The sequence below is a fragment of the Corapipo altera genome, unplaced genomic scaffold, assembly GCF_003945725.1.
Source record: "Corapipo altera isolate COAL_440 unplaced genomic scaffold, ASM394572v1 67, whole genome shotgun sequence".
Lineage (NCBI taxonomy): Eukaryota > Metazoa > Chordata > Aves > Passeriformes > Pipridae > Corapipo > Corapipo altera.
In genome coordinates, this window is record NW_020884906.1 from 768,481 (window position 1) to 796,173 (window position 27,693).

General features: G+C 43.6%; 2 protein-coding genes across 5 annotated transcripts in view; one reads left to right on the forward strand and one right to left on the reverse strand.

The window, feature by feature from the left end:
- Positions 1–280, reverse strand: part of TXNRD2 (thioredoxin reductase 2) — a 31,108-nt gene extending 30,828 nt beyond the window's left edge. Inside the window, exon 1 of the mRNA XM_027652041.1 lies at positions 210–280. The gene's annotated coding sequence lies outside the window, so the exon portion shown is untranslated. The remainder of the gene's footprint in view (positions 1–209) is intronic.
- Positions 1–23,621, forward strand: part of COMT (catechol-O-methyltransferase) — a 24,400-nt gene extending 779 nt beyond the window's left edge. The window contains exons 1-5 of one of the 4 annotated variants that reach the window (XM_027652051.1): positions 3,528–3,576; positions 16,204–16,486; positions 18,279–18,472; positions 19,733–19,864; positions 22,328–23,621. In XM_027652051.1, the coding sequence (XP_027507852.1) occupies positions 16,204–16,486; positions 18,279–18,472; positions 19,733–19,864; positions 22,328–22,507 (789 nt within the window). In that variant the 5' untranslated portion in view covers positions 3,528–3,576 and the 3' untranslated portion in view covers positions 22,508–23,621. Of the gene's footprint in view, positions 1–3,527; positions 3,577–6,018; positions 6,196–7,285; positions 7,569–16,203; positions 16,487–18,278; positions 18,473–19,732; positions 19,865–22,327 lie in introns of those variants that run through there. The other 3 variants (XM_027652050.1, XM_027652049.1, XM_027652048.1) reach the window with 3 other exon arrangements.
- Positions 23,622–27,693: the final 4,072 nt, after the last annotated feature.

Consider the following 27,693-nt stretch of genomic DNA (forward strand, 5'->3'; position numbering starts at 1 on the left):
GCACCGGCCCCGCCCGCCACAGCGCCGCCATGCTGTACGGCACCGGCACCGGCCCGCCAGGACCCACGGGCTGCCCGCGCCGCGCCTGAGCCGCGCCGGGGGAGCGCGCGGGCCGAGCCCTCACGGCGCTGGGGAGGGCGGGCGCGGGATCTGGCGCTGTAGGAGCGCGTGTGCGTTAAAATCAGACTTTAGGAGGGAAAACAACCCACCACAGTTTGCTTGACAGGCTTCCCCCCAGGTGCTGGTGCAGAAGGGGTTCGGGGAAGGCTCTATGGGAAAGACGAGGATCACGGTGACTGCCCAGAGAGCCTTCAGTGATATCCAGGCCCTGTTCTGTCCCCTCTGACCCGCCCATCTCTCTGTGGCAGAGCTCCTCAGCTGCGGGGCTCAGGCTGACAGAAACCTCTGAGGAGCTGGTCCGGACGGAGCCTGTCCCTTCCTGGGGGTGTTACAGACCACTCGCGTTCCTGTGACCACGATCGGTTCAGGGCTCCGAGGAGGACTCGGGTGCGGAGGAGCGGCTCCCTCAGCCCGGAGGCGGGAGCGCTGTGGGACAGGGAACGCGCCCCCGGAGCAGCTCTGAGGCGTTGGGGCTGTGATGGGGCAGAGCCGGCTCGGCCGGAGCTGTCAGAGCCCCTCACAGCCCCCCGCAGCCTTTCCCGTCCCTGGGCCACATGGCAGCTGCTGATTAACCCAGACCTGCTCCGGACGGGAGTTATTAATGCCTGTAATGTCTTCTGACAGCCCCAGCTAACAGGCCTCAAAGCAGGCATCGGTCCGAACAAATCAAGGGGACGCGGTTTTTCTCGTTCAGGGGCGCTGTCTGTTGGCCTTCAGTGAAGCAGAGTGCGGCCCCTGCCTGCTGCTCTCGGTGGTGGGTTGGACGCGTTAAATGCCACTGCAGCCAAATCCGAGTTTGGGACAAGACAATCGGCCACTTTTTCTACAGAAAAAGGGTTTTAGAAGTCTTGGTTCAGTCTCTGGAGCAGGAGCCCGGCTCACAAGAGGGCAGCATCCAACCATTTTGTTTCAGACACCATCAATCCTCTGCTCCGCAGTTGAAGAGAAATGGCAAGAAATTAAAATACGCAAAAGAAAGTTTTGTGGAACTGACATCACCTCCAGCGCAGTCTGATTATTTTTGTTCACTCCGTCAGTGTTTGAAAACACTTGAAATAAGAATTTCTATCGCTTTGGTAAGTGGATTGATGACTTTCTCCAGTATCACCACTGTTAAAAAAAACTAAACATAAGAAAACCTCCTGCAGCACCAATCAATAAATCACTAGAAACACTCTTACCCACGAAACAGCATTAGAAATACATGACTAGAGTGTACTGAGGGGCCTTTGAATTAAAGAAACCTAAAGCATATTCAGATACTAATCCTTTATGCTTTTCAGGTACGTGCACGCAAAGTTGTTTCAGCTTTTTGTTTTAGCCGCTGTTCCGAATTGAAACAGGCAGTGTTGAGCATGTGCTCTTCACACAGATTTAGTTCAGACAAGTAGGATTAAGGGTAGAATTAAATCACCCCAAACACAAAACAGGTTTATATGAAGAAAAGTCCCTGCAGCACTGTGGTGTTTTGCTAATAAGGAAAGGCCTCAAATGTAGCAAAGCAAAGCGAAACCAAGTTGAACCAAATGAAAGGCAGGTGGGGTTGGCCTCTTCTGTGTCTCGAGTGAAAGGATAAGAGGAAATGGCCTTAAATTGTACTGAGGGAGGTTCAGATTAGATATTAGGGTAAAAACTTTACCTTGAAAGAGTGGCAGGCAACAGAATAAGTTGCTCAGGGGGGAGATGGTGTCACTGTCTCTGGAAGTGTTCAAGAGGCATCTGCATGTGGCACTTAGGGACATGGTTTAGGGGTGGTTATGGTGGCCTGGGTTGACGAGGGAGTAGATGATCCTGAAGGTCTCTTTCAACTCTGATGATCCTGTGAAAGCTGTTGATAGAAACCATTATCTTTGAACAGCACCTGAAGTGGCAATTTAGGAAGGAATTGATGATAAATTTAGAGTAAAGCTTCTAAACTCTTTCAAGGGTAGGATCTTGGCCAAGTGCCCATGGAAACAGCCCCACTGTACACTGGCATTACTGATTGCTTTCATCATTTTAGAGCTCAGAGCCTAAGGGAACCACAGCCTACACAGCCCTGGTGAGATGGCAGCTTCTTCTGGGTGTTCCCAAACATAGCAACACACACTTTTGTGGCTCGAGAGCGAGTCATTGCTGTCCCTTGGCGTCCTTCTTCAGTCAGCTGGGAACAAGAAGCACCCACAGTGCCACTGTCAGACCGTGGGAAGGGGGTGTCACCAGCTGTACCCCACAGCCCAGTGCAGTTCCACAGCCTTCCCACCAGGGCTGCGGGCTGCAGGACAAAGCACAGAGCTGTGGTGTGTCATTCCACTTGTTCTTGCTCACTCTCACCAGTTCCATCCTTGGGACCGACAGAGGCACAGAGCAGTGCTGGGGAGGGGGTTGTGCTCCTGGGGGCACCATCAGGGGGAGCAGCAGCCCCTGAGCCTTGCTGCTGTCAGCTCTGAGCAGGTGTGTCTGTGCTGCACTTCAAAAATCTTTATCAGGGACCACAGACAGATTCTGGTTGTCAGATGTGGTTTCTAATGTGTCTTTGGCTCAGCTCCTGTGGCTTCCTACTCCTGTTTTAACTCTTTTGTGGTTAGCATTCTGTTGATTAGGTAATTAGTTATACTTTTGTTTACATATATATATATGTATCTTAATTTCTATTAAGAAAACAAACATTAAGTCCTTTAGTGGCAAATACATTCTAGTATCATTTATACGAAGCCTTGTGTTTCTGCAGTGAAAACATATACTTTCAAAACCTGAGATTAAAAAAACTCCTTGCAAGATAGCTATCAAACTTAACATCATATTTCCACAGATATTTTTTTTTCAGTGTTAGCTAGTCATATTTAAAGTCATAAATTAACTTATACATTAGATGTGGTTTGGTTTATTTCCAGGGGGAGTTGTTTATTCAGTGTGCTTTAAACAGTGTGGTATTAAAGGGGTAAAGGAAACACCCTGATTTAGAAATAGAATTTAGAATCCATTCAACAAGAAAAGATGCTTTGTAAGTCATGAATTAGTTTTGGTAACAGGCAGACTTGCTCCTCTTGAATTTATTTTAGAGACAGCTTGGAATTCTGTATGGTTTTTCCTTTGTATGAAATACATTGAGTTACATTTATCCATGGCTCACTTAAATTCTTCCTCGTGAAGATGACCAAAAACAAGTACTTTTTTCTACTGAACTTTTTAGAAATTTTGACTTTTCAAGCACATCTTCTTGTCTCTCCTGTTTTTCTGGCATGGTTCCCTCTATGCCTTGTTCCCAGATCAGCAGCTTGGCAGGGTGGAGGAAAAAAGAGAGTGTCAGGTAGATACTGTCTTTGGAAGTCATCCCATTGTTGCCTTTTTAGTGGGTGGGGTGGGGAATTGATTCTGTCAGAGGCTGCATTTTGTGGCATGACCTCATTAATAATTGACGGTGGAGTCAATAAACTCTGCTGGAGCAGGGGTTGAACTCAGCTGTCTCTGTGGGAGGTAGGATGTTTTGGTTTCTTACCATCTCTCCTGATTAATTGCATTTGCTGTTTGATTTCCTTTTCCACGCTTGTTTTCCTCTGCTGGTGTGTAGTGTGGTGTCCTCAGCAGTGAGGAAGAGGAGGGGAAGCCTGTGGAAGAAAGGCATGGCAGAAGGGGAATACAAAAGTGGAAATAGTGACATAGTCCCTGGCAACTGAGAGAACCATACCCCAGAGCTACAAAAAGCTTTGTGTAGCAAGAATTTTCCAATGTTACTTTTTGTTGGATATTGCTTTGCTTTGGCATGAAGGAGTCTGTGGCTGTTTGCTTATGATCCAATTCTGCTATAATTTGCTGCATTTTTGGTATTTGTTTTTAAGAGCTTTGACAAATCAATCTTTAGGACAGTTAAAAGCCAAACTGATAAGGGAAGAAAATGACTAATTTTGGTTTATGAGATTGAGGTGGAGATTGGATTTCACGGGGAGTCTACAAAGTTCACAACATTTTGTTAAGATGGGACAAATTAAGTAATTATTCAATTAACTAATAATTTTTTTATGTAAGGTCTATAAATATATCTAAAACAACTACATTGAGGTAAGAAAAGTATAGGCATCAGAGAATTAATGTAATTTAATTTAAATTCCACTTAGAAATGTAATTCTAAAAGCATGTATTAGAACGGTTGGTGTTCTAAGTGCCCAAAAGGGCATCTTGTTACAAAGAATACATCCTTCAGCTAGTGGTGTTTCCTCTGCTGCAAGCATTTGTGCATGAGTTCATAAACCAACAGAAATAGCTGAACATTTCACCTGGGTTCCTATTTTTCCCCTTGTTTTCTTTTGCTTTTTTTACTGTTTTCATAGGTTTGTCTGAGAGTATGAGTCGTTGTCCAGAATTTAATCTATGCCATTTTATTCCTTCCCTCCTTAAGACAGATCTTCTGTTCATAGTTTGTCCTGAACAAGTAATTGATTGCAAGTGAGGGAAAAAACCAGCAGAAACAGATGAAGCTTCAAGTAACACCAGTTCTTGACTTCATTCAAATGCTTCAAGACATATTACCAAAAAAAGGGAGGGGAGAAAAGACAGAAACAGGGTAGACTTAGCTGCTTCAGAGCTTTCCTGAGTAGTTATAAAGTCTTTGAAAGCTGAAAGTGTTTCTCAGTCTGCATGATGACCTTTAAGATGCACAGTAACACAAAATAGTCTAAGCCCTCCTATTATCTGTTCGAATTTAGAGCATAAACTGTATACTGGTCTTCTTTCTTCTCTTGTAGCTCTTTCCTATTTTAGGTATGGCCAGGCAGTTAGCTGATTCAGACATAAGTGCTGCTTCCTTTCTCTTTTCCATGTTTCTCAGCAAGAGAAACTAATTTGGCTGTGGAAAACAGCAAATTCACATAAAAGAAAATCCCTCCTGCTATTCTGAAAATGCAAACTCAAAAGAATTTTCTTCCACTCAGTGTTTCACATGATCTGTGGGTTTATGATAATGTGCTAGCTCTCCTGTCTGCCTTTGTTCAGGCTTTTAAAAACCAGTCTTTGGCCAGGATTATTGGAAGCAGGGAATGCCATTTGTTGTTATGCCAGGCACGGATTTGCTGGGAAAAGCTCTGTGCTGTGCACAGCCAGTGGGCCAGCAGTGCCACACTGCCTCCTGTGACTGAGCTGGAGCCCCAGACGGGACAGGTGTGCTCAGGCTGGTGCAGCCAGAGCAGAGCTGAGCCCTGTCACTGTCACAGAGAGTCAGCCCGAGCCAGCCAGGTGTCCTGACCTGCTGCCAGCCATGGGATGCTGCTCCCAAGCTGATGCATCCTGGTTCTACCTCCTCCCATGGATGTGCCCTGGCAATCCAGCATCCTGACGTCCTGCAATACCAAATCCATCTTTTAAGATCTTGGCCTGCCGTAAAAATTGTATTACACCAATATATTTATAGCTCTCCACAGTTCTCTAACCTGGGTCTATTAATATGAGGGTGAATTCTTACTCTCTAGACAAGGATAAGTCATGTGAATAGTGTATAAATTTATGCACTCTGGAGTTTGAAGCATTGTTAGTCTGTTAGTAAAAACTTGCAAAAATATCCATCTTTAAATAGACCCTGTACTGAGTAAACAGGTAAACTAAAAAAAGGCATAAACCAATGTCTAACAGCTTACCAAAGAAACTTCTCTTGGAGAAAAAAAATATCCCATAATAATATATTACAAGATTTCAACTTTCTATTAACATGGAGGCAATTTATGGACACCCAGTTTGGGTGGTTTAACCAGCTGAACCTCTGGCTTTGTCTAATTTGCAGTTATTGCCATTCACCATTGTTACTTGTGTAATGAAATATCTAGACAACAGCAAGGGTTTTATCATACAAGTAAACAGCTGTGGGCAGGAAGAAGCAAGTTTGCTCCTCCCATGCTTCCAGCCTGAAGAATATAACTCAGCTCGAAGTTAGAAGTCTCTTAAAAGTGTCGTCATGGGACGTTGCTCAATCTGGGAAGTGTTGGCACTAATTTACACTCCTGAGCAGAAGCTGGGCTGCCCCCACCCACCAGTTCACAACTGGCTGTAGTGACCTGCAGGGACATCTCCAGAGCAGAGCTGCACACTTACACAGGGGCAGTGCTCACAGTAAGTGTTACTGCTTTAAACTCTTCTCCACAGCTCAGCAGGAAAACCAGTTCTGTGTTAATTTGGACTGTGGGTGGCATGAGGGATTGTGCAGACACAACCAGCTTTTGACTGGACAGGAAATTACAGTCAGTGAAGCTGGAGTGCTGTATTGCTTATTTCATTCTTTGTTCTGCTTGATGTCTGGATTATGAGAAAATATTTGTTGAGCTAAAGCTCTGTTGTACATGGAAGGGATACTTCAGAGTTGTTCTGTATGGACCTGGGGTACTGTGCTATATTGCAGGGTCTTAGTTATGTTTGGTTTAGTGTTATTACTAAAAACACTTCAGTCTTCACCTACGTCTTTTTCTCTACAATTCTTTATTCAATTCATCCACTTAAAATGTTTTTGTTTTCTCTTGTCATGCTCCCAGTTAGTCCCCAGTTCTTTCAAGGCCCTCTCCTATCATGTGGCAAAGCCTGTTCTCAGATCTTCAGCTCCTGTTTCTGCCACATGTGATAAACCCCCCATTCTTCAAGTCTTTATAAAAGTTTCTAGGCTAGAGCTTCAAACACTTACTGACTAGGTCTGAGCTTTGCAGTGAGAATACAGGAGAGAACTACTACCACATTGTGTTTGGGTTTTTGTTTTTCTTACTAGTTTCTTCGATGGTGCAATTTAATTGCAGCTGGATTATATTGTTCCCACCTCGAAGGAAACAAAACAGACAAGCCGAGAACAAGATTTACCAGAATAAGCCTTTTCTTTTATCTTAGAGCTGTTTGTAGCAGAATAATTTCCCAACTAGAAGCTATAGAAATTCAGATGTACTTTTATAATATATTGATTGCACCTCCTCCAGTAGTTGCCATTAAGCAATTTGCTTTGCATACCTCCCCTGCATCCAGCAGCACTATATTTAACCCAGGTCTAGGTCTTGTTCCTACAAATTCTGCTCTGGCTGGAGCATGCCACGCCTGAGCTGAAAAAAGAACTAAATCCCCCGGGCCAAATTCATTCCTGGAGTTGCTTGATTGAACGGAGAGCATTTACCCTGAGCACAGATTTGGCTCCTACCTGACTTTGTCAGCAGTCACTGTGCTGTAACTAAGTAACAGGAGCTCTGTCGTTAGGGGGGAGATGAAGAGCTTTCTCTCCGGTTATTAGAGCACCGAGCACCTTTAAGGAGTGCAGAAACCTGTGAAAGGAGGAACTGGGGAAAAGGACACCGCTCCCTTTAGAGCCCGTGTCACAGAACTGATCAGCTATTCCTGTGATGTGATCGAATGTGACTGAATACTGCAGGCTCTTGGACTCTTATTCTGTAAAATCCACAGGAGAGCAGCACAGGGAAGGATCGGAGGGAACAGCTTCTGCTATACTGAGAAAGGTACTTATTTGTATTTGCTTATTTCTCAGGCTTGACAGGATTTGTTATCTTCGATAATGTCACTGTTTTAAACAGGGGTGCCTGTGAAAGAAGTGGTGTTTTCCACGTTCTGAGTGGCACTCATTGTCAGGAAGCCAGTCCGTGGGCAGCAACAGCTTTCTCAGAGAGAGAGTAGGACATATTTGTGTGTAGTGCATTTGTACTGCATTGTAAACCTTGACAGCTGAAAGAAGTGAGATGAGATAGCCCCAACTGAATTGAATATGTAATTTATGGCTGTAAGTATGCTGGAATGTGGTACTCATTTGTATTCAAGAAAAAGCTGAATGCAAGTCAAGCTTCAGTTCAGTCACATTTGCCTGAATAGCTGCTTTTATAAAGGTTTCTCTGCACATGTATTTTAAGGGGGTTTTCCTTCTCAAGAGGGAGTTCTGCTACTGCAAAATGTCTGTGAAGAAGAGACAAAAAGCTAGTACTTTTGCTTGCTAGTCCTGTTGCTGCTTATAGAGTATCCTTCTGATGCCCCTAATAGGTATTTTTTACCTTCTGTCCTTTAAAAACAAACTCATATTTACCAGTAATGTCAACCACGTCATACCAATGAGCTCCATAAACAACCTTGACTTTGTGTCTGCACTTAAGCTTACTTTTTTCTGCTTACTCAGCCGTGGACTTCTCTAACAAAGCCCTCAGGTTCAGAACCATATGGATTTGCACAGCACTGCAGTATTTAAATGCAAAAGGAAAATGTCCTGATTTTTAGCTTTAGTTTGCATCAGTGGAAAAAGAGTCTGACCATATGAACACTGCAAACAATTTACTCGTCACTCATGTTTAGCAATATTTCTTAGCAGCCTGCATCTGGTATGAGCTTTATCTCTGCCAGTCTCATACTGTTGTCTTTCAGCATTCCTTCAGGATCACTGGAAGTAGAACTGACTGGGAATTTTCTGAAAAAACATAATTTTGGCAGCAGTCCTTGAAAAAAGATGTTAATGTGTGAGGCTGTCCTAACGCTCTGTCAGGAGAGATTTCTCAGAAAGCAATTTCTAGCCAAAGTAAGAGACCCTCTTTGCCCATTCCAGCTACTTTTCTGGGCAGGGCATTCACTCAGGATCTAAGACCAAGGTCTCATACCCTGCTCTGTCTCAGGTTGCCCCTTTCCACGTGGTGCCTTGGTTACCTGCTGTGCTGTGCTGTCCCACCTTGCCTGGCCTGTTAGAGCTGTTCATTTCCATAGAAATAAGTCATCATTTCAGCAAAGATTTCCTTCCTAATCTTTCAGATCCCTCAGTGGGTGTCCTCACTACCCAGTTTCAGTCATGCACTCCCCCTCAGCCTGAAGAGCAGCTTGTGGGCAGCAGGAAGCTGTTCTGGGAGAGAGACAGATTTACACTAGATTAGCTGGTAGCCTTGGAAGCAGGGCAGGAGCATGCAGGGGGATTTGGGACACTAAGGATTCAGCCCTGTGATATAAGGAGGGACTGTGAAATAGTCTGTCAGTTGATACTCAGGAGCACAACCAGCCATTTTGGTCTCTGCTCTTCCAGCCCTTTTCCCCCTACCCCATTTGGGGCGAAATCATTCAACAGGAACTTGTTTTACCCCCTGGGGAAATGAAAATCTCAGCTAAGAAAACTTTTTCCAGACCAGCTCCCAGTGTGCTGTCAGGGCAGAGCACTCTGCTGCTGTCAGTGCTCTGCCTGCCAGGGGGGATTTGTACAGTGCTGCTGAGCTGCACTGACCACTGGCCTCAGCCTCTGGACAAACAGTGCAAACACATCCAGGGTGCTAGAGTGGGAGTAAGGACTGTCAGAAACAAACCCTTCCCAGGGGTACCTGAAGGGATGGTATTCCTGAAACGCTGTCTTTGCTCAAGGCCCACTAAAGAGCATCTCTTATCCTTGGAGAAGTCTCTCACCCCAAGCTCTGGCTGCAGTCATGCAGAGTGTTCACCAGGCCAGGCTGGATCAGATCCACATGTTCTTTTCCTTTCATTCAATAAGAAAAAACCTGTATTTGTTTCCTTTCAACCTGAGAGGAGGGAAAAAGACAAGATAAAAGGCTGTGGGGGACAGGAAATAATCACCAGAGTTCTGCATTTATAGAAGACAGAATTTTTGTAGTTATGGAAACAAAGCTAAACTGTAGTAATTTTAAAAAGAACTAAGAGGGAAATCTAGATTTCAGGCAAGAAATAGTTAGTGAAAAATTATATAAAGTATGTTCAGATTGACATTCAGATTTTCCACTGACATCACGAAAACAAACTCCCACACTAAGTTTCCATTGAAATACAAGATACTCACATTTGGCAATATGCTGATCATTCTTCACAGTGTTGCACTCACTTGAAAATACATAAACAGTTATGAAAGAATAGGAAGTAAAAAGATATTTCTTTGACCTTTAAAAGTACCAAATTATAAAACTGTTGAATTGTGTTGCCTACAGCAACAAGGATACAATATGTTTGGCAGAAGTTAGTTTAGACTTTCTGACCAAAATACTCTGCCTTTCTTGCTCTGGGAAAAGATCAAGAAAAGCAAAATGCCACAAAACAGACATTGCCTCATTCAGGACAGCATAGCACTGGGAGTCAGGAACTCCAGTCCCAGCCATGGCCCAGATCTCCTCTGGCCTAGTGCAGGACGTTGTTAAAATATGTGTAGAAATGTGCTGACTGCTCTGCATTGTTTTCACAGTGCTCCATAAACATTATTAGTATGCAAATCCTCTGCATACTTGTGTGCACGAGATACTTAAAAGCATAATTTCAGCAGAAGTTTTTAAAAAGTTTGAACTTAAAACCTTTTAAACCCTTTTCTAAAAACCAGGGGTAAACCTACCTCCTTCACACTCAGCTCTGGGAGGGTTAATCTGTTGATTTGTATGGCCTGTGTAGAAAAAACCCTCAAAATTGTTTGCAACTGAACATTCTTCTCTCTGCAGATTCAGCAGCAGTGACTCTGCAGTGTTACACCCTGTTGTCCCCAGGCACTCCACTATTGTGGACCATTTCTATTATCCTCAATACCATCAGACCAGCAGAGAGGATCTTTTCTGAAGAAACGTTGAATGATACAAATTTACCAAGTGCTCCCCATTCTCTAGGTTATGTGAGCTAATAAAGTCAAAATTAGATTCTAAACCCTCTAGCATCAGAATGCTAAAGTACTGTCTGAATGCTTGGAGACTCCTAATAAACTCTTAAACAACCAACCAGTACTTGGCAGTTAGATTAAATGCAGGAAAAATTATAGCAGGACTGGCTGTAACATCATCTTTCCTCAAAGGTCTCAATTGTCAGCAGGCTGAAAGCACTTAGGAAAGTTTGAAGCACTGCTTGTCTCCTCTTTTTCCCAGTTGTTTATAAACTCAGGAATAATTATGTCACATAGGCATTTGCTGCCTTGGTATCCCAAAATCGTGTTCTTTAGTTAATGCAGATAAAATGCCCTTGCCTTTCCTCAGGTGTTATCCATATATTCATAGCAGGGACTTTTCTGAAAAAGTTTAGTACAGCTTTACAACTTCAACTTGCTCTTGTGGCAACACAGATGTAGGTAAGACAGCTCATGCAAGATCAGAAAAACATTGCCAAAATGAGACTCAAAGCTCAGTCCCCTGACTCAGGATCACAAAGTTTACTTTCATTCCAGCCCTGGAGAATAGCAGTCTAATATATGTACTGTCTTTGTAGAAAAAATACTTTTTTATAATGTCTAGACCTTAATTTTCAGTACAAAGCAAAGCAATATCAGTCTATCCAAGCTAAAATTGTAATGAGAGGCTCTGTAATTAGGCTTAGAAGGATTCACTTTGATTAGAAAAATGTCCTATCCAACCACTTTCAACCTCGCAGGTATTTGAATATCTGTCATCTCTTATTTTGGCATCTGCAGGGAATGACATCTTGTTAATTACTCATAATCATACTCCATTTTATGGCTTTAGAAAAACTGGAGATCCTGTAATAGTAAGGGGATCCCAAATCCCAACTTCACAACTGTTGGCAGCTAACAGGTCCCTAAGTGTGAGCCAGTCTCTGGAGGCTTCTTTTATAGCCATTGGAGTGACTTAGGTGTTTTATTGACAAAGGCAGGTAAGTTGGGACAGCATATTCCCACGTTTTGTGTCTGCTTCTCTCTTTGAAAGTGCCTTTTTAAATCTCTGGAAGCTGAAGCAGAGGTACTGCATTCAAACACTGACTGTTTGCTCATGGTTTGCAGCAGGGGAAACTGCTGAACTGCACTATCCAGTTACCAGTTGGGCTTATGAAACCTGCCAGAATGAGGAAGATTAGATGCATAAGAAAATAACTCAGTGCTTTAGAAAGGCTCATCAGTAGTTTGACAGGTTTGGGCATGAAATTTTAATATGTTTTCTTTTAAACTCCGTCTTCTCCGAAGCAGATGTAGTGATACGTGTTATTCATTCCTTTCCAGAACGTTGTCCCTCCAGTTCTGTTTATTCTCTTGCTGAATTTTTCATTTGCCTACTATTTTCCACTTCAACTTTTAGCTTTCAAAGAGAAGGCTCACTTTCTTATGGTGTTTCTAAAGCACAGAAGAGGTTGCAGTGCTAACCTGTGTATTTGGAACCTCAGTACAAGCATTAAATAATAAGAGCAGCTGCCTTGTAATAAGTGGTTATGGGAAACTTGACTGTGTGCAAGTTCAGTTTTATTGCATACTTAATGAGTCTCATGAATCCACATTAAAGCTAAAATTACAGTTGCATTTTCTAAAGCTGTCATAACATGACTGTCTCCTAGGTAGTGGTAGTTTTAAATTGGTTGAATTACACACTTAATTTTCGTATCAAATATTTTCCAGCTAAGAATATGAAAGTAATTAACTGTTTGGGTACAGATCCTTTTTCCCCTCTGGGTGCATGACCATCACCAGTGCATCTTGCTCTTGGCAGTCTGCCTTTACAGTCTATTGCTGTAAATTTATTTTCACACCTAAGAAAACAGAAATTAAGATGGACAAACTTTGAAAAAAACTGTTTAAAAAAAAAAAAAAGAAAACCAAGACATGTCTGTTTTGCTCCTTTTAGAAGGTACCTTCTCTGGAAATTGCTTTTCAGGATAATTGCCTCCTAAAGGAGCTTTGCTAAGAACAACCCATGCAGCTGGTTTATGAAGGTGCTGGGCTGTTATACAGCAGTATTAATAATAAAAAACACAATAGTTGAAAAACATTCCTTGATGCTGCAAAAATAAGTGAACTTGTCTAGGAATAGAAAAAGCAGCATGTACTCTAAAGGTTGTTGCTACCTGTGAGCAACTCTGAGGGTCTGTGGAGGCCGGTGGGCTCTGCTGTTGTATTTTGTAGCACTCAGGTGGGACTCAAAAGTGCAAAGATCTCAGGCTCTGAAAAAAAGGATCCCTTTGAGCACCTGATTATAGGAATGGCCAAGCTGAATTGTTTCCTTGCTTAAATTTTAGTTCTAGGTCTAAGATCATCCCCAAATCACACACATTTGAGTTTAAATTTATAGCATTTTTTGTCTTCTTGGCAAATGTGTTACACAAGAGGTGTAAATAAACCAGTGGTAACAGGATTTCACTGTCAAGCAGGTCCTTCTTGCCAAGGTACAAAAGGAAATCTTCACAGGCTGTATAAAGAGGAGTCTTGGCATTGCTGCAGGAACAGGGAGTGGGGCTGAGGGAGCCCAGGGAGGCTGCCTCTCCCTGTTGGAGAAATCCCATCAAATGGCCTCATATCCATGCTAAACAACAAAGGAGGGAACTGTTCCCCCCAAATAACCCCCTAGTTCACCCTGCTGCTATCAGCCATTTCTGCTGTCTGACAGGTCTCTGAAGGGCAGCCCCAAACACACTGGCAGAACCTCAGAGTGCCAGAGCAACAGCCTGGGGCAAAGGCTGCTCAGAGGATGCCAAAGGATCCCTTGTAAGCAGAGGATTGTGCCTGCCCTTAGTCTGAACCAGCTCTGAATGCCACAGTCAGTGCTGGAGGGACCTGCCCCTGCTGGACTGCCCCCAGGTCATGGGTGCAGGGCTCACAGCTCCCCTTGGCCAGAGGGGGGAAGGTTGGATACCTACTGGCATCAGGAAATGGTTTCTGGGCTCCATCCCTTCACTGCAGTTCAGAATAATTCTCTCTCACCTGTGTCAGTAATCCAAATCCATCAACAGCCACCATACAATCAACTCAGCCATGAAAGTCAAGTAAAGACAAGCCAAGTGAAACTAGAGAGATATTTTATGTTAAACTAATGATATTTTTGTAGCCCAGCCCAAGTTCTCAGTGGACAGATTATGTGGAACATTTTCATGTAGGAGAACTGGCAAGAGCTGAAATCCCGCCGGGGAGGTGCAGGACAATTGGGCCTGGGCACTAGAACTGCTACTGTGTAGAAGGAAAGAGGAAAAATTGACATCCAGGCCATCCTGACCCCACTGAGGTAAAGAAGCAGGTTCATATTAAACAAAATTCAGAAAGTCCAAGAAGCAAGATTTTCATGTGCTAATGACAGTGGCAAGCCCTGAAAGGAAATGTCTCAGGTGAGACTTTGCAAGGAAAGCATTAAAGGTAACTATCAACATTGGTGACTACTTAAAAGCAAAAGAAATAGACTTTTAACTACTCCAAACAAATCATACTTGCTCTGCAACTCAGATAAGTGGATGGGTGAACAAAATCAGCTGTACTGTGTCTTGAAATATCTCCATGGAAACTCAGTCATCTTCTGAAGTCAAAATGTGTTCTGTATGATGATTCAATAAATCACTGGCACAGATTTTCCCCACGTGTATGTGCCAAGTCCCACTACAGAATGGAAGTCTGACAATCCATAAAATTTAGGTTTTTTCAGGGACAATTTTGGGGAAAGTAAGCAAGAGCAGGTAGGACTAGATTTGGGGGAGTATTTCATAGAATCATATCGCCCCTTTGCCTCCGGTCTTGGGCAACTTAGGCAAAATTGTTGATGATGTTGTAGCTCCAGCTGGAGCAATGGTTTTGCTGAACTCCAGGTAGGTGGAACATTAATACCAAGTGCAAGTGGAAGCTGTTCACCATGTTCAGCAAAGATGGAAGAGAAAGAGATATAATAGGAGGAAAGAGGCTAGAAAGAGTTGAGTGTCATGTGCTTTAAAAATAACAGTTTAAAAAGCAGGGCTACTACATCCACCCTGCTGAGGTTAAGGAGTTGGTTCTGAATCCTTTAGACCTGTGTTCAAATGCCTGGTTAGGCTTCAAGAACCAATGAACTTGGCATTCCTTCATCCTGATACTGACTGAAGCATGTTCCAACCTGGGCTCTCCTCCCAGGGTACAACTCCAACCTCTGGGCTCTCCTCCCAGGGTACAACTCCAGCCTCTGCTTGCGGGAAGCAGGGGTGGAAAAGTGGAGGTGTCACGAGAAACGAGTTGTGTTTGGAGTTGTGCAAGAGAAGCTTCATGTGCAGAAGAGTCCTCAGGCAAATCAAACCCCTTAGTTTGGCACCATCTCAAAGGCTAAAACAATTGCTTAATTTTAAGAACCCTTTCTTTATCAGATCTTTTGTCCTGTGACTCCTGCGTGGAAGTAAATGCACCTTCCTGTCCACTGGCTTGCCTGAAATGCAAGTGAGGGGCTTTGATGGGATTTATTGTGTGAACTGTACAGGCTGACATGCATCCCATCTGCTGAATGTTACATTCAGGTGCCCTGAACTCACCAACAGAACACACCCCACCCCGTGCTGCCCACACAGAAGCCCCTGCAGCTCTGACACTGAATTTCAGGGGAGAATAGGCACAGTCTCATCAGAGCAGTTGAACTGGCCCATCAGAAAAGTGCAGTGTGCCCCTCTGTTACATCTCTTCAATTTAATGAGCCTGAGAATTTCTCTGATCCAGCTTTATGTTTTTAAAACCAGTGAGATAGCATCCTCACTTTATAAAAGGAAATGCATATTTTTTTAGCCTCAAAAGTGTCAGGATGATGGCTCATGTCAAAGGTTTTATAAGAAGGAAAAAAGCTTCTATTTTCTGAAAACCAGTTCCCCTGGTTTCCTCTGCTGCAGGCTCTGGAAGGAAGGGGGCTGGTCCAGTCCTCCTGAGACATGAAGCTGAGGTTCTGTGCAGAGCAGGTGCTGGCAGGGCAGTGACTCAGGCCCTGCAGACTGCTTTGAACAGAACATCCCCCAACAGTGCCCTTGGCTGCCGACACTGTGCTCAAAATGCATATTTTCTTACCAAGGCCAGCTTAGAAGTTAAAAATGTGGTTAATAATTAGGGGAGTGGGATCATATGCAGGCTCCAATTTAAGCTTTTAAATCCTTGGGAATACAGTCAGGACAGTTTTGGTGCTGGGAAGCTCTGTGGTGGCACACTTGGAGCCAGGACTGAGCAGCTGTGTGGGGGCAGGGACCAGAGCATGAAATAAAGCTACTTGTTGACTGCCTGTAAAATTGGCTTCTAAAGGGAGTGCCACGGAGCACCCTCCATTGCCAAGGGACAGAGAGTCCTCTTCAGCTACTCTAGATAAAACCATAATTACACTCTGTGTGTTCCTGTTCAGAACGGTTGGTTGTGGGTTATTCAGTTTAATATTTACAAACAGGATAGTCCTCTCCCATGCCACCTTAACCCTGGGCTGTTTTTCTCTTTCCTTCCAGATGCTGGAGAGCTCTTCAGTCCCTTTGTTCATTGTCTTCATCCTGCTTTTCATTTTGCTGCTCTTCGTGGTGCTCATCAGGAAAAACGGCACTGCTGCCCTTATCTGGAATGAAATAATCCGGGAGAAAGTCACCAATTTCATCATGAACCAGAGCAAAGAGCAGAGGATTTTAAATTTCGTGCTGCAGAACGCGGTGCGAGGGGACCCCCGGAGCGTGGTGGACACTATAGACAAATACTGCTCCCAGAAGGAGTGGGCCATGAACGTGGGCAATGAGAAAGGTAACTGCAGCAGGGATCAGATCCTTCAGGACTAGCACAGAACAGGACAGCTCATTGTGTTCACATGGGAACTTCCCTCTGCTGCTGCTGCTGCAAAACAACCCCCCAGCCCTGTGGGCAGCAGGGCCCTGTGGGCAGCGCTGCCCGCTCGGGGGGAGGGTTTGCACCGGGGTATCCACTGACTCATCCACCAGGCCACAGCACCACAGCTGGGGTTTGTGTAGTGCACACTGAGAGTGTGTAAGATTACACACATAAGGGTGTGTAATTTATGGGGAAAATCTCGGGTTGTGTTACACCTCAGTTCCTACACAAGGTCCCCTTAAGGCATAGTTCATTATGGTCTGTACTTTCAGATCCTTAACAAGATAGTAAATTGAAAAAAAAAAAGAAGGATGTTAAACTATATGAATTTTGTGTATGCAAGCATAAGTTAGAAGTTTCTGTTGAAGAAAGAAATCCTTCCCATGTCACACGGTGTCAGACACTGTTGCTATTTAGCAAGCAAATCATCTTGTTCTTGTCTCCTAAAGGAAAGTATGGCAACAAAAAATTTTTTTCTTAGCTGCAGGAAAGTGGCAATCTTTTCAAAAAACTATAATGGAAAATGTTAACATGTTCCCTTATGTATTAGAAACAAAAGTACCTCTTGCTGGGAGGTTGCAGGGGAAATTTGCTTAGTCTGGGATTATCACAGTTAATGAAATACAACTCTAAGCATTGTAATAAAAATGCTTCTCTGTCATGGGTATATTTTTTGAAAGTAGCTCCTCATTGTAAAAGGCAGAGTAGGAATTCTTAAAGCTCCAAACTTTGAACATTTGTGATTATATTCTTAATAATTTCACTCTAGTTTTGCTCTGATAAGATGGCCTTTCCTCAGATAAGAGCCTTTAAAGTTAATACATCTTTAGTTTCTAAGATTTCAAGAGTGACCACATGGCCTCAAGATGCATCATCATCATCATTATCACAATATTCATAAACACCCAGAAAAATATTACTTAATGAAGTGTATGCAGACATTGAAAAATTCCATGGCTTAGTGTAAAATCCCTTCAAATACTTTTCAGTTTAGTTATCTAGTTTTCAGCCATACAGCTAAGAGGAAATAGTTTTCTCACCCATAAATCCTTTTCCTCAGAAGGACACAATACAGTACACTGTCACTTCTTTTTGGGAACATTTTTGTTGCTCACAATTGACTAATGTTTTCCATCCCACAAATTCATATAGTGAATCCAATTATTTTGTGACTTTGTACATAGATTTTTCTTTTTTCCTTTAAAGATCAGTATTTAGGATAAGAAATTTTGTACCAGACTACAGCATGTAACATGTGCAGCAACCAAGAGCATTCAAAATTCAGGAGTTATATATTTCACAAATATGGCCAGTTTCTGCAAAAAATTCTTGGAAAAAACCACTACATTTTCCCCCTCTAACACTATAAATTAGTTAATTCAGCAAATTATATAAGTTACTTTCTGGGAATATAAGTTAAATCACGGAATTCTTTACTCAGAAATGTTTATTGTTATTATTGTAAACTAAGGTATTTTTTTAGTTGAAAAAATATTGAAAACTTCAAATGTCAACTTTGTGATCAACTCGATCACCAATAAGCCAGTTTGCCAAGCATAGGGTATAAAATTTAACATCAAGCCTTCATTTTTGAATGTCCTGAGCTACTGAGCACATGGATTTTGTAAGTTCCTTGTCACTAACTTGCTCTTCTGTATGTGAACCAGCTTGCTCTTGTCCAAAGGTAACCTATTTGCATTTGAATCAGGTTTGATTTTAGACAAGACAGTGGAAGAGGTGAACCCCTCGGTTGCCCTGGAGCTGGGCTCGTACTGTGGCTACTCAGCAGTGAGGATTGCCCGGCTCCTCAAGGCAGGGGCTCGTCTGCTCACGGTGGAGTTCAACCCAGAGTTTGCTGCCGTAGCCAGGCAGATGATTGAGTTTGCTGGAGTACAAGACAAGGTAAATACCACTTTGTCTGTAACCACAAGAGCAAAACTGGTTAGAATTTGTATTCTTTTTTTTTTTCTTGCACCCACAAGTCCTTCTTAGTTTAACCAGCTCCCTGCCAAGTTCCATCCCTGCCTTCTCACAGCAGTGCAGCTGAGGACTCCCCTGGGTTATCTCCCAGACTAGAATGCTGCTTTTCTCTATAAAAACAAAAAGCTTCAAATTGCTGTCAAGACTGACTACAAAAAACTGAACCACAGTCTAGTTTGTTGCAAAAGCTCACAAGAAACAGCTGTACTATGTGCAATGGACTTCAAATGAGAAGTATTTATTGGTCACTATCTATCTATCTATCTATCTTTATGTATCTATATATCTGAATTTTGTGCATGGAGGTATCTTGACTCTCTGTACAGCTGGTTGAGATGCAGGTGTTTCCAGTCTAGAATCCATCTCATCCCAAGGCAGAGTCTGCAGCAGGTTGGGGGATTCCTGCCTGGAAGTGCCCATCTGCCTGACAGCTCACTTAGTGGAGCTGAGAATACCAGGGAAAATAAACCCCACCACGGACCTTCTAACGTGCTTCTGAACTCTTTGAAGAGAACCTGAAGTACTACTGACATCTAAAACTGCATTTCCCCCCTCTGATTTAATCTCTGAGCAGCTGTGAGTCATAAACCAGACATTTCCCCACCACCTTCTGCCTCCTCTCCCAGTATGATGCCTGACAAACCCACGTGCAGCAGCTGCCCCCAGTTTAACAGTGCTCACACCAGCAAACCTGGGGGGAAGATAGAACAGCCTCTGGCCTGCCCCTTTCCTCTCCTGGCCATATCAGTTTTACATACTGTAGCCTCCAGCTTTATTCTAAACTAACCTGGTCTCTGCATTTTTTGCTTCCCTTGGACTGTAAGATTCAACTGAACTAGATTCAACTAGAAAAAGTAATTAAAGTATATTTTTCAACAGGAGATTCCCATGTTCCCAGTAAACATACACATTATCCAACAGAAACAACAGGTCACTTTTGCTGCTGTTATTTTAAAAACCCAACAAGATCCCAAAACACCCAAATCCATATTTTGGAACATAACTGAGTTGGTTTGTCAAAAAGAAAAAAGTACACCTTATCTAACCCTGTTGACATAATTCAACTGGCACAATACTGAGCTATACAGAGGATTGCTGATGTCTGGCCACAATTTAAAATGAGCTAAAAGCATGTGCTTTTTCTTAATGGTTCACAATTCATCAGATGGATTTGTATTTCAGGTTAAACTCCTAGAAGGCCCTTCACAGGAAATTATCCCCCAGCTGAAAAAAAAATATGAAGTAGATACTCTGGATTTTGTGTTCCTGGACCACTGGAAAGACAGATACGCACCAGACACCATCCTGCTTCAGGTCAGTTTGCACAATTCCAGTCTTAAAAGTGAAGTAGCAAATGCCTTGATGTCTGTGAGGCCTCTGTTCTTTATGAGGGACCTCCTCTGCTATAAACTGGCAGCCAAAATAGCAACCTTACAGGAAAAGAGGATTGGAAGGCCTGGACTCCAAACTTTTGTTGAGAGTAACTGCTGACACTACACAGCTCAGGGCTTGGCACAGCACTGCTGAGCCATCCTGCTTCCTGAGCAGGCAGGGGAGCACAAATCCCTCCTGGAGGAGCAATGGGCTGGGTCTCACACCCCCTAGGAGTGGTCACCAACCAGAACACCTGACCCAAACCCCATCCTGATCCTGGGAGAGCTGAGACTTACAACCTGCATTTCCCAGCTCCACCTCTCCCATTTCCTCAGTACCTTTTGTTTGCCTGGGTCTGTGGTGCCAGCAGAGCCTCCTGAGGAAACACCCTTTTGGTGGCACTGCTGGGTATCACTGTTCTGTGTCTACACTCCACCTAATTAATGGGCTGGGAAGCAACCTTCAGAGACTGCCCCAGCCAGGCACTTCCCAGGGAAACGCTGTCTAATCAATGGCCAGCCCCAAATAAGGGAAAACTATGTTCATTTCTTCCCAAGCTGCCTTCACCATTCCTGTGAGCATTGCAGCAGCAGCAGGCAGTGATAGGTGAGATAACTGCTAGAGCACTTCTGCATAGGAAGGTATTTTCAGGTGTTAAATAACTGAGATTCAAACATCTCTGTATATGAACACAACACACACAGATACTCTCCTGCCTTAGGAGCTGCAGGCTGATACAATTTTCTACAACTGCCTGTTTGTATGGAAGTGTCATTTTGCAATTATTTTTGTTCACAAATAAATCCACTTTTTTTGAGCCTGCCTCTTACATTGAGAACCTGCCAAGTACTTTCTGACCCCTTGTGGACTACAACATTATTTTCTGATCCAGGCTCCTCTGTTTTTTAGTTTTAGTCCTGTCCTCCAGAAAGCTGTTTGAAAAGGAAATTTGTTTGGGGTTATGAACAGCCAGTATTGAATTTACACAGCAGTAGCTGAAGAAAATGTTTCCTCCCTACAGTTGTTTTGTACTCAGAGAATGCTTTCTTTTAAACTGCTGTGTGAGGATGACTGAACTCTTTCCACTGGGAAGAGCCAGTGCATCCTTATCAGAGCTCAGCCTTCAAAACACAGCCAAAATAAACTTATCCCAAAACAGGTTGTTTAGTTCCATGGTAGTGGTCAGCCTGATGCAACTGTGGGACAAAGTTGCAAAAACCCCCCAAGAAAATTAAGAGCAGAAAGACAAAGAAAAGATCCTCCCATTTTCTCAGATGTTACAAACCTTCCAACATGCACCCTTGGCAAGTATCACAATATGAACAGTGACTATGAAGTATGAATATAAAATATTCAGATGAAATATGTACATTGAAAGTGGTCCAGACATGCACTTCTAGAAAAGCCAGACACGAGGAGCATCTGAACTCCTGATGACCAGTGGAAAATCCAGTATGTTGTCTCTTGTAGGGCTCTGTAAGCTGTGCAGAACAGTCTGAGGGCACTGGACATGTGTCTCAAACCCTGCTCCTGTGCTGGCTGGGCTCGGTCCCCAGAGGCAGGAGCAGGGAGCTGAGCAGCCTCTGCAGCACACCCAGCAACAGAGCTGCTCTCACACACTGCCACTGCAAAAACACCCCATGCTCTGGCTCCAACTGCTGCCTGTAACCACAGGGTGATGACCAGCCTGATTAGCAACAGACTTTGTTTTAAAACAGCTGGTAAGCTCAGATAAGCAACTTCTCCTAGACAAGAATACCAGTAAAAAGGAGGTTTGTAGGTTTACTGAGGATAAACATTGCACTTGAAGTGACTATTGCAAGTTAATTATGCCTTGTGGAAATTTGTCAGAGTGATCTTCATTGTGTGGAAACTCTGCTTCGTGCCCAGATCCTGAACAAACTCACAGGAAATTGTTTAAGATGAAAGGAAAGCAAGCACAGAAAATCTCTTTTATTCACTTAGTGGTTTTGGAGTCTGACTGAGACAGGCCAAAGCACAGTGGTATGTGCTAGTTTCTCAGGTGACCTGAAGAGCTACTACAACAGTTTAATGCCACATTAAAGAAGTTTTTAAACATTAGATGTGACAGCCAAAACAAGGCCACCTTACTGATCCTGTAGAGATAGTTGGAAACAAGCTGAGGAACAAACTGCACACCTCCACTGGGCTTCATCTGCTATTTCAGAACCTCTCTAATGTTCTACTCATCATGCTAAAAGTCAGTCTATGACCACAAAGGATCCTGCAGTTACTCAGCCTCTCCCACCTCCTCTCCCTTCCAGACCCAGCCCACAGTGGGTTTCTGGCTGCAGGCACTCGAGTGGGACCTGGGGACAGGACAGGACAGTCAGGCCAGTGTCTGCTTAACAGCCCCTGTGAAGCCATTTCTCTTCTTTCCAGGAATGCAACCTGCTGAGGAAGGGCTCAGTTCTCCTGGCTGACAATGTCATTTTCCCAGGAGCTCCAGATTTCCTGACCTACGTCCGCAAGAGCCCCCATTTCCAGTGCACTAACTATCCATCCCACCTGGAATACATGCAAGTGGAAGATGCTATGGAAAAGGCTGTGTTTTTGGGATAAAGAGAGCCATTAATACTCGACCTTTGTTTCAAATGATGTAAATGCAGCTGCACAGGACAAGCTGCACTTGTCCATGCATTAATTTTTGTTTTGTTTTTTTTTTTTTAATTACTTTTATTTTGAAGCCTGTAATTAAAGCAAGTGCTAGTGGAGATCTTTTTAGACTAGGTGGAAACCAAGACTGGGAGTAAGCAGGGTAACTGCTCTGTGCCATTGTTCCACATAATTCAGCAAACCCAAGGTGATGCACATTGCCTTCCCTTGACCAAAACATCATCTAACAACAGTCTGTTATTTTGAGCTCAAAGCTGAACAACCACAGTTTGGGCTTAGGGCAAGGTAGACAAATACACTGTAACTTCTGAAGACTTGTGTCCCCAAGCTGAACTCATTAATGGTTATCAAGAGTGGAAAAAAGCAGACATGTTGCAAAAAATGACCATTTCAGGTGCCCTAATTTTGCTCAGTTACTATCATGCCACCTTAATGCAGTGAAGGCTCCTATGGTGATATCAGATACTTTTTTGCATATTTACTGCAAAAGTTAATAATCTCTATGTGAGAGAAAAGAGCACACACACACTGAAAGATGAAAGACCCATGCAGTGATGAGAAAAACAAAACAGAATTTTGCAAAATACAGACAAATAAAATTATTAACCTGCCCATGGAGATGTAGGGAACACTGAAGTAGTAAACAGATTAAAATAAACACAGTAACAGACAGAGAACAAAAGGAACAGACTCCTTCCAAAAGCATACAAAACTGTAATATTTGAGAAATTCTGTTTATCTGCTCGTTATACTGTATATACATAGGATGTGATTTTTAGGGGCAGGGCAAGCTGCTTACTCTGAAGTGCTGTGTTATGTTTAAGGCACTGTATAAAAATAAAGCCAAGAGAGAATGGTTTCCCCAGGTGGGTCCTGGTTCATTCAGTGCTGTTAAACCTCGGGAACAGTGGGGGTTGTCACGGAGAAGATACAAAGCCTAATCTGAAGTCTCCAACTCACCTGAACAAGGCACCAAGCCAGTGGCAGTTCCCAGCATGTCCTGCTGTGGTTATATAGTAAAGCAATGGTTGTATTTATAAATAAAAAATAAAAAACAATAGAGCAGGGACGTGACTTCCATTGTCTCCCAGGAATTCTGCACTATACTTGGGAATTCCAGCCTCAAAACAGCCACAGAAAGATCCAACAGTTGCAAATCAGAGTGAAAATCAGGGATAACCATTCTCATCTTTCCCAGAATGAATTCTTTCAGGCCTGTTAGGAGTTTCTTCCTTTCATAGCCCACCCTCCTGCAGTGGTACCTACCCTGGCCTGGGTGCTGCACAACATCCACCTCCAGGACACCAGTGAGGAGCAGAGGATCACTACACAGTACAGAGGCAAACAGAAAACAATCATCCAGCACATTTACTGGCATAGCCAGGTTTCTGGAGCACATGGGAAATCTGGAGACATCACTGACCAGAACATTTTTCTGTACACCTGAGGTCACAACCCCAAAGAATCCTCTCTTGTTTCTGGACTTAAACCCCTCTGCACTCCACAGACACTCCTGCCACTGCAGGGCACATCACCAGAGCCAGGAACAAACCAGCCTCAGGGACCTGCTGAGGGATGTGTAAGGCTAAGCAGGTGGACTGTTCTGCACTTTATAGGAGAGGATCAGAAAAACACATTCCTACTGCTAGCTCATGGCCAAAATTACTGTCCAAGAGACTGTCAAGCAGATTAGGGAAGATGGGAAACTGTAGAGGTAGGATGGATACTGCAAAAGATGCACCAGTGAATAATGTGTGTAATAACGTGGCAAATATAACAGCCACCTTTTAGTATAAAAAGGTATTTTAATTCATTAGAAAGGATCTCCCACATGGCAAGCTGTAAAAACAAACACAGTGTAGGTACTATCAGAATATTCACAGAATTCCATATGTAAGAAAAATTTTTCCACTTCACCACACTTTTGAAATGCTCTTAATTATTGGTGGCAAGAGATGAAAAGAAAAAAGCCTGACTCAGTTTGCATGACTGACAATTAGAAAAAAGGCTTTTGGTCAGTTGAGCAAATATGATCTGGAGTCACTGACACATAAATGTGAAATCTCCCAGGGATAAGAAGGAGAAATAAGTCACACTTTGAATTCTGGGAGAAGCAAAAGGCAAACAATGGATGTTCTAATTGAAATACATTCTAAGAAACTACTTTTACTGCAAGATCATCTTATTACAGTTAGAAGACACAACCTGTTCTTGCCCAAACCAGGAATGGAGTTGTGTGTCTGGAGCACGTGTTTAAGGAGTGCCCACTGAGAGTGGAAGGCTCCCAAGGGAAAGAACTCCCCTAAAACAACACACAGCTTTCAGCAAGTTCTCACACCTCGTGGCACAAGTCAAAGGCAGCAACTCTCCTGCATCACAGCCCCCCTGCAGGCAACCCTTACCCCATCTGACATCTGAGCAAACCCAGCACCACAGGTTTGTACAGAGCTCCTGCCTCCTCCACCGGCGTGAGAGGTGAAGAGCAGCCCACTGGAGACTGAGCCGTGAGCCAGAGTCTGAACACTGAATACAGGGCAGAGAACACACAGACACCTCTACAGGAGTAGCAACAGACCCCTGAGATCCCAACTGTCCCCCCGAGGTGACACCTCCCAGGCAGTGCTGTGTCCTGCTGTGGCTGCAGTCAGTCAGGACTCAGTTCCAAGGGATCTTACACCACCCCTGGGACTGCTGTGCACACACTGAGCACAGCACAGCAGTTTCAGTCTTTGCCCTTGTCCCTACACCTCAGTTAACAGCCACACTGCAAAACCCCCTGTCAGCTCAAAACAACATCCCGTTTAAAACGTCCCCCCTGTCACCTCCTACCAGGAGATTCTGCCATGGCTGAATCAGAGACCTTCCCAGTGAGACACTGGGGAAGAGACCCTCGGGGACAGAATATTCCCCCAAGACACTGCTTAAACCTTAAACAGATGAGGGCTGTGATATTTCTTGCCCATTGTTACTAGGTTAACCTTTCACCTGCAGGACTCACTGCTTCTGTTTGCCCAACCTGTGAGGAGCTGGAAATAAAATCATTTTGACAGCTATAAAAGGTCAGTTGTAAAAACAGCATGTTTGTTTTAGCTCAGTACCTTACCCACAGCATCTGCTGTTCATTGCCATACATTAGTGCAGCCACGAAGGAAACACTGATTCCTGACTGCAGCGGAACCCCCACGGCACCAAGGAGCAGGATGGGCCCAGGAGCAGGATGCTGAGCCCAGGAGCAGGATGGGCCCAGGAGCAGGATGCTGAGCCCAGGAGCAGGATGGGCCCAGGAGCAGGATGCTGGGCCCAGGAGCCCACATCTTACCAGGGCACCAGGGAAACTCCATCCTCCAGCTGCAGGAACAGATCCAGAGAGCATTTTACAAAACTCCTGGGAATGCTTTGAAGGCATCTGCAACAAGGAGGGCATAATAAGGAAGGCAAGCTGGAGATGACCCTCCAAGTGCTCTTAAACAGAACCTTTAGTGCTGTGAATGGTACAGGGAGGAATTCAGTGATGGCAAACTCTGGTACTGGCAATGATTGATCAGCCTCTCAGAGGAAACCCGACCTCCACTGTGCCTGCAAGGCCTGGCAGAACATCCCCGAGACTCACTGCCTGTGCCAGGGCTCAGGGACGCACGGGGTACGTACGGGGGCTTGGGGCATCAGCCTCCCTGCTGACCTCACCAACACAGGGCAGTCCTCGAGAGAATGAAGGTCTGCTGGTGCCTGGATATTGCTTTAAATACATGGGTGACTCTTCAGTATCAGGATTTTTTTCCATCCCACAGTAACAAATGTGAATTATTTGGCGCATCCCCAAAATAACAATTTCTCATGTCAACCAAACCTCATACATTGCTACGATCTGCTATTCTTACACATTCTATTTATGAGAATACTTGCACACATTTCAGAAATAGGAAATCTTTGTAAAGTTTATTTTATTAACAAGTTGGTGATTTTATTATCAAGTCGGATTTTATTACCAAATTGGGAAAGGTTAATAACTTCCCAAAAGGAAAAGCTATCAACAAGTTAGGTTTGTGCTCACAAATGTGCTGGCCTTTGAACAGTGATGCAGATGTCTTTCCCACAGAAATATGCCTGTATAGTAAAAAAAGAAAAAAAAATCCCACGATCTACAGTCCAGGGCTGGGCTACAACTCCAGCATCTGGCAGCGAGTCAAAAATGTTCAGCTTCACTCATTTAAAGGATATTTCCATTGCCCTCATTACCACTGACCTTTTGCTAACACAGAGCACTGACCTGAGCTAGGGTTGAATAATCCCCTGCCACAGAAAACTGCTGCTGCAAAGCCAAGGAATATCTGAGATACCTGAGGTAACAAAAAGATAACCAATGGCACATGTATTCTTTCCAGGCATGGTTTATTGAAAACACACCAAATTGTTATCCTACATACCTGGTTTCTAACAAGCATTCTACTTGTCTGCATTATGGAAAGATCCTATAATAATAATACATTCTGTCACGGTAACATTTGTTCTATGAAAAGCATAATCCACCTTTTTTCCTCTTCATACTTGTAAAATCAAACCATTCTAGGTGTTTCAGTTTATAGTACAGTGTAAATACAATGCAAAATCCCACCAGTCTAAACTACAGAGAGAATGTTGAGCAGTATTACAGAAAACACATTGTTGATTTTTTTTTTAATTCTCCTACCATGAAAATTTTAAGGCACATGATAGTTACAAACACATTAGCTACTAATTACCAGTAAGCTTCTTAGTCTAGTTATTTTGTTTTTCTGAACAGTAAGAACCAGATTGGCAGGCCTTGTAGTATCCTCACTATCTTCCTCCTCACCTTGGACTTCACATCATCCTACCCTGATGTCAAACCTAAGACAGAAAACAAAGGTTCATAATACCTTCCCCTTAAATGCACTAAATTAGTTACTGTACCAGTAAATCAGAGAATTTCTCTGTCAAAGATAAGGAAACACCAGATTTTAGGGGCATCCAAACCAAGAAATTTTGCAGGAAACTACAACTATATAAACACCTTCAAAAGCTGTGAGAGCACAGCTCCAGCCCAGCAGCACAGCCCGTGGCTGGAGGCACTGAGTGTCACACTGGGGGTGTCACTGAGTGTCACACTGAGAGTG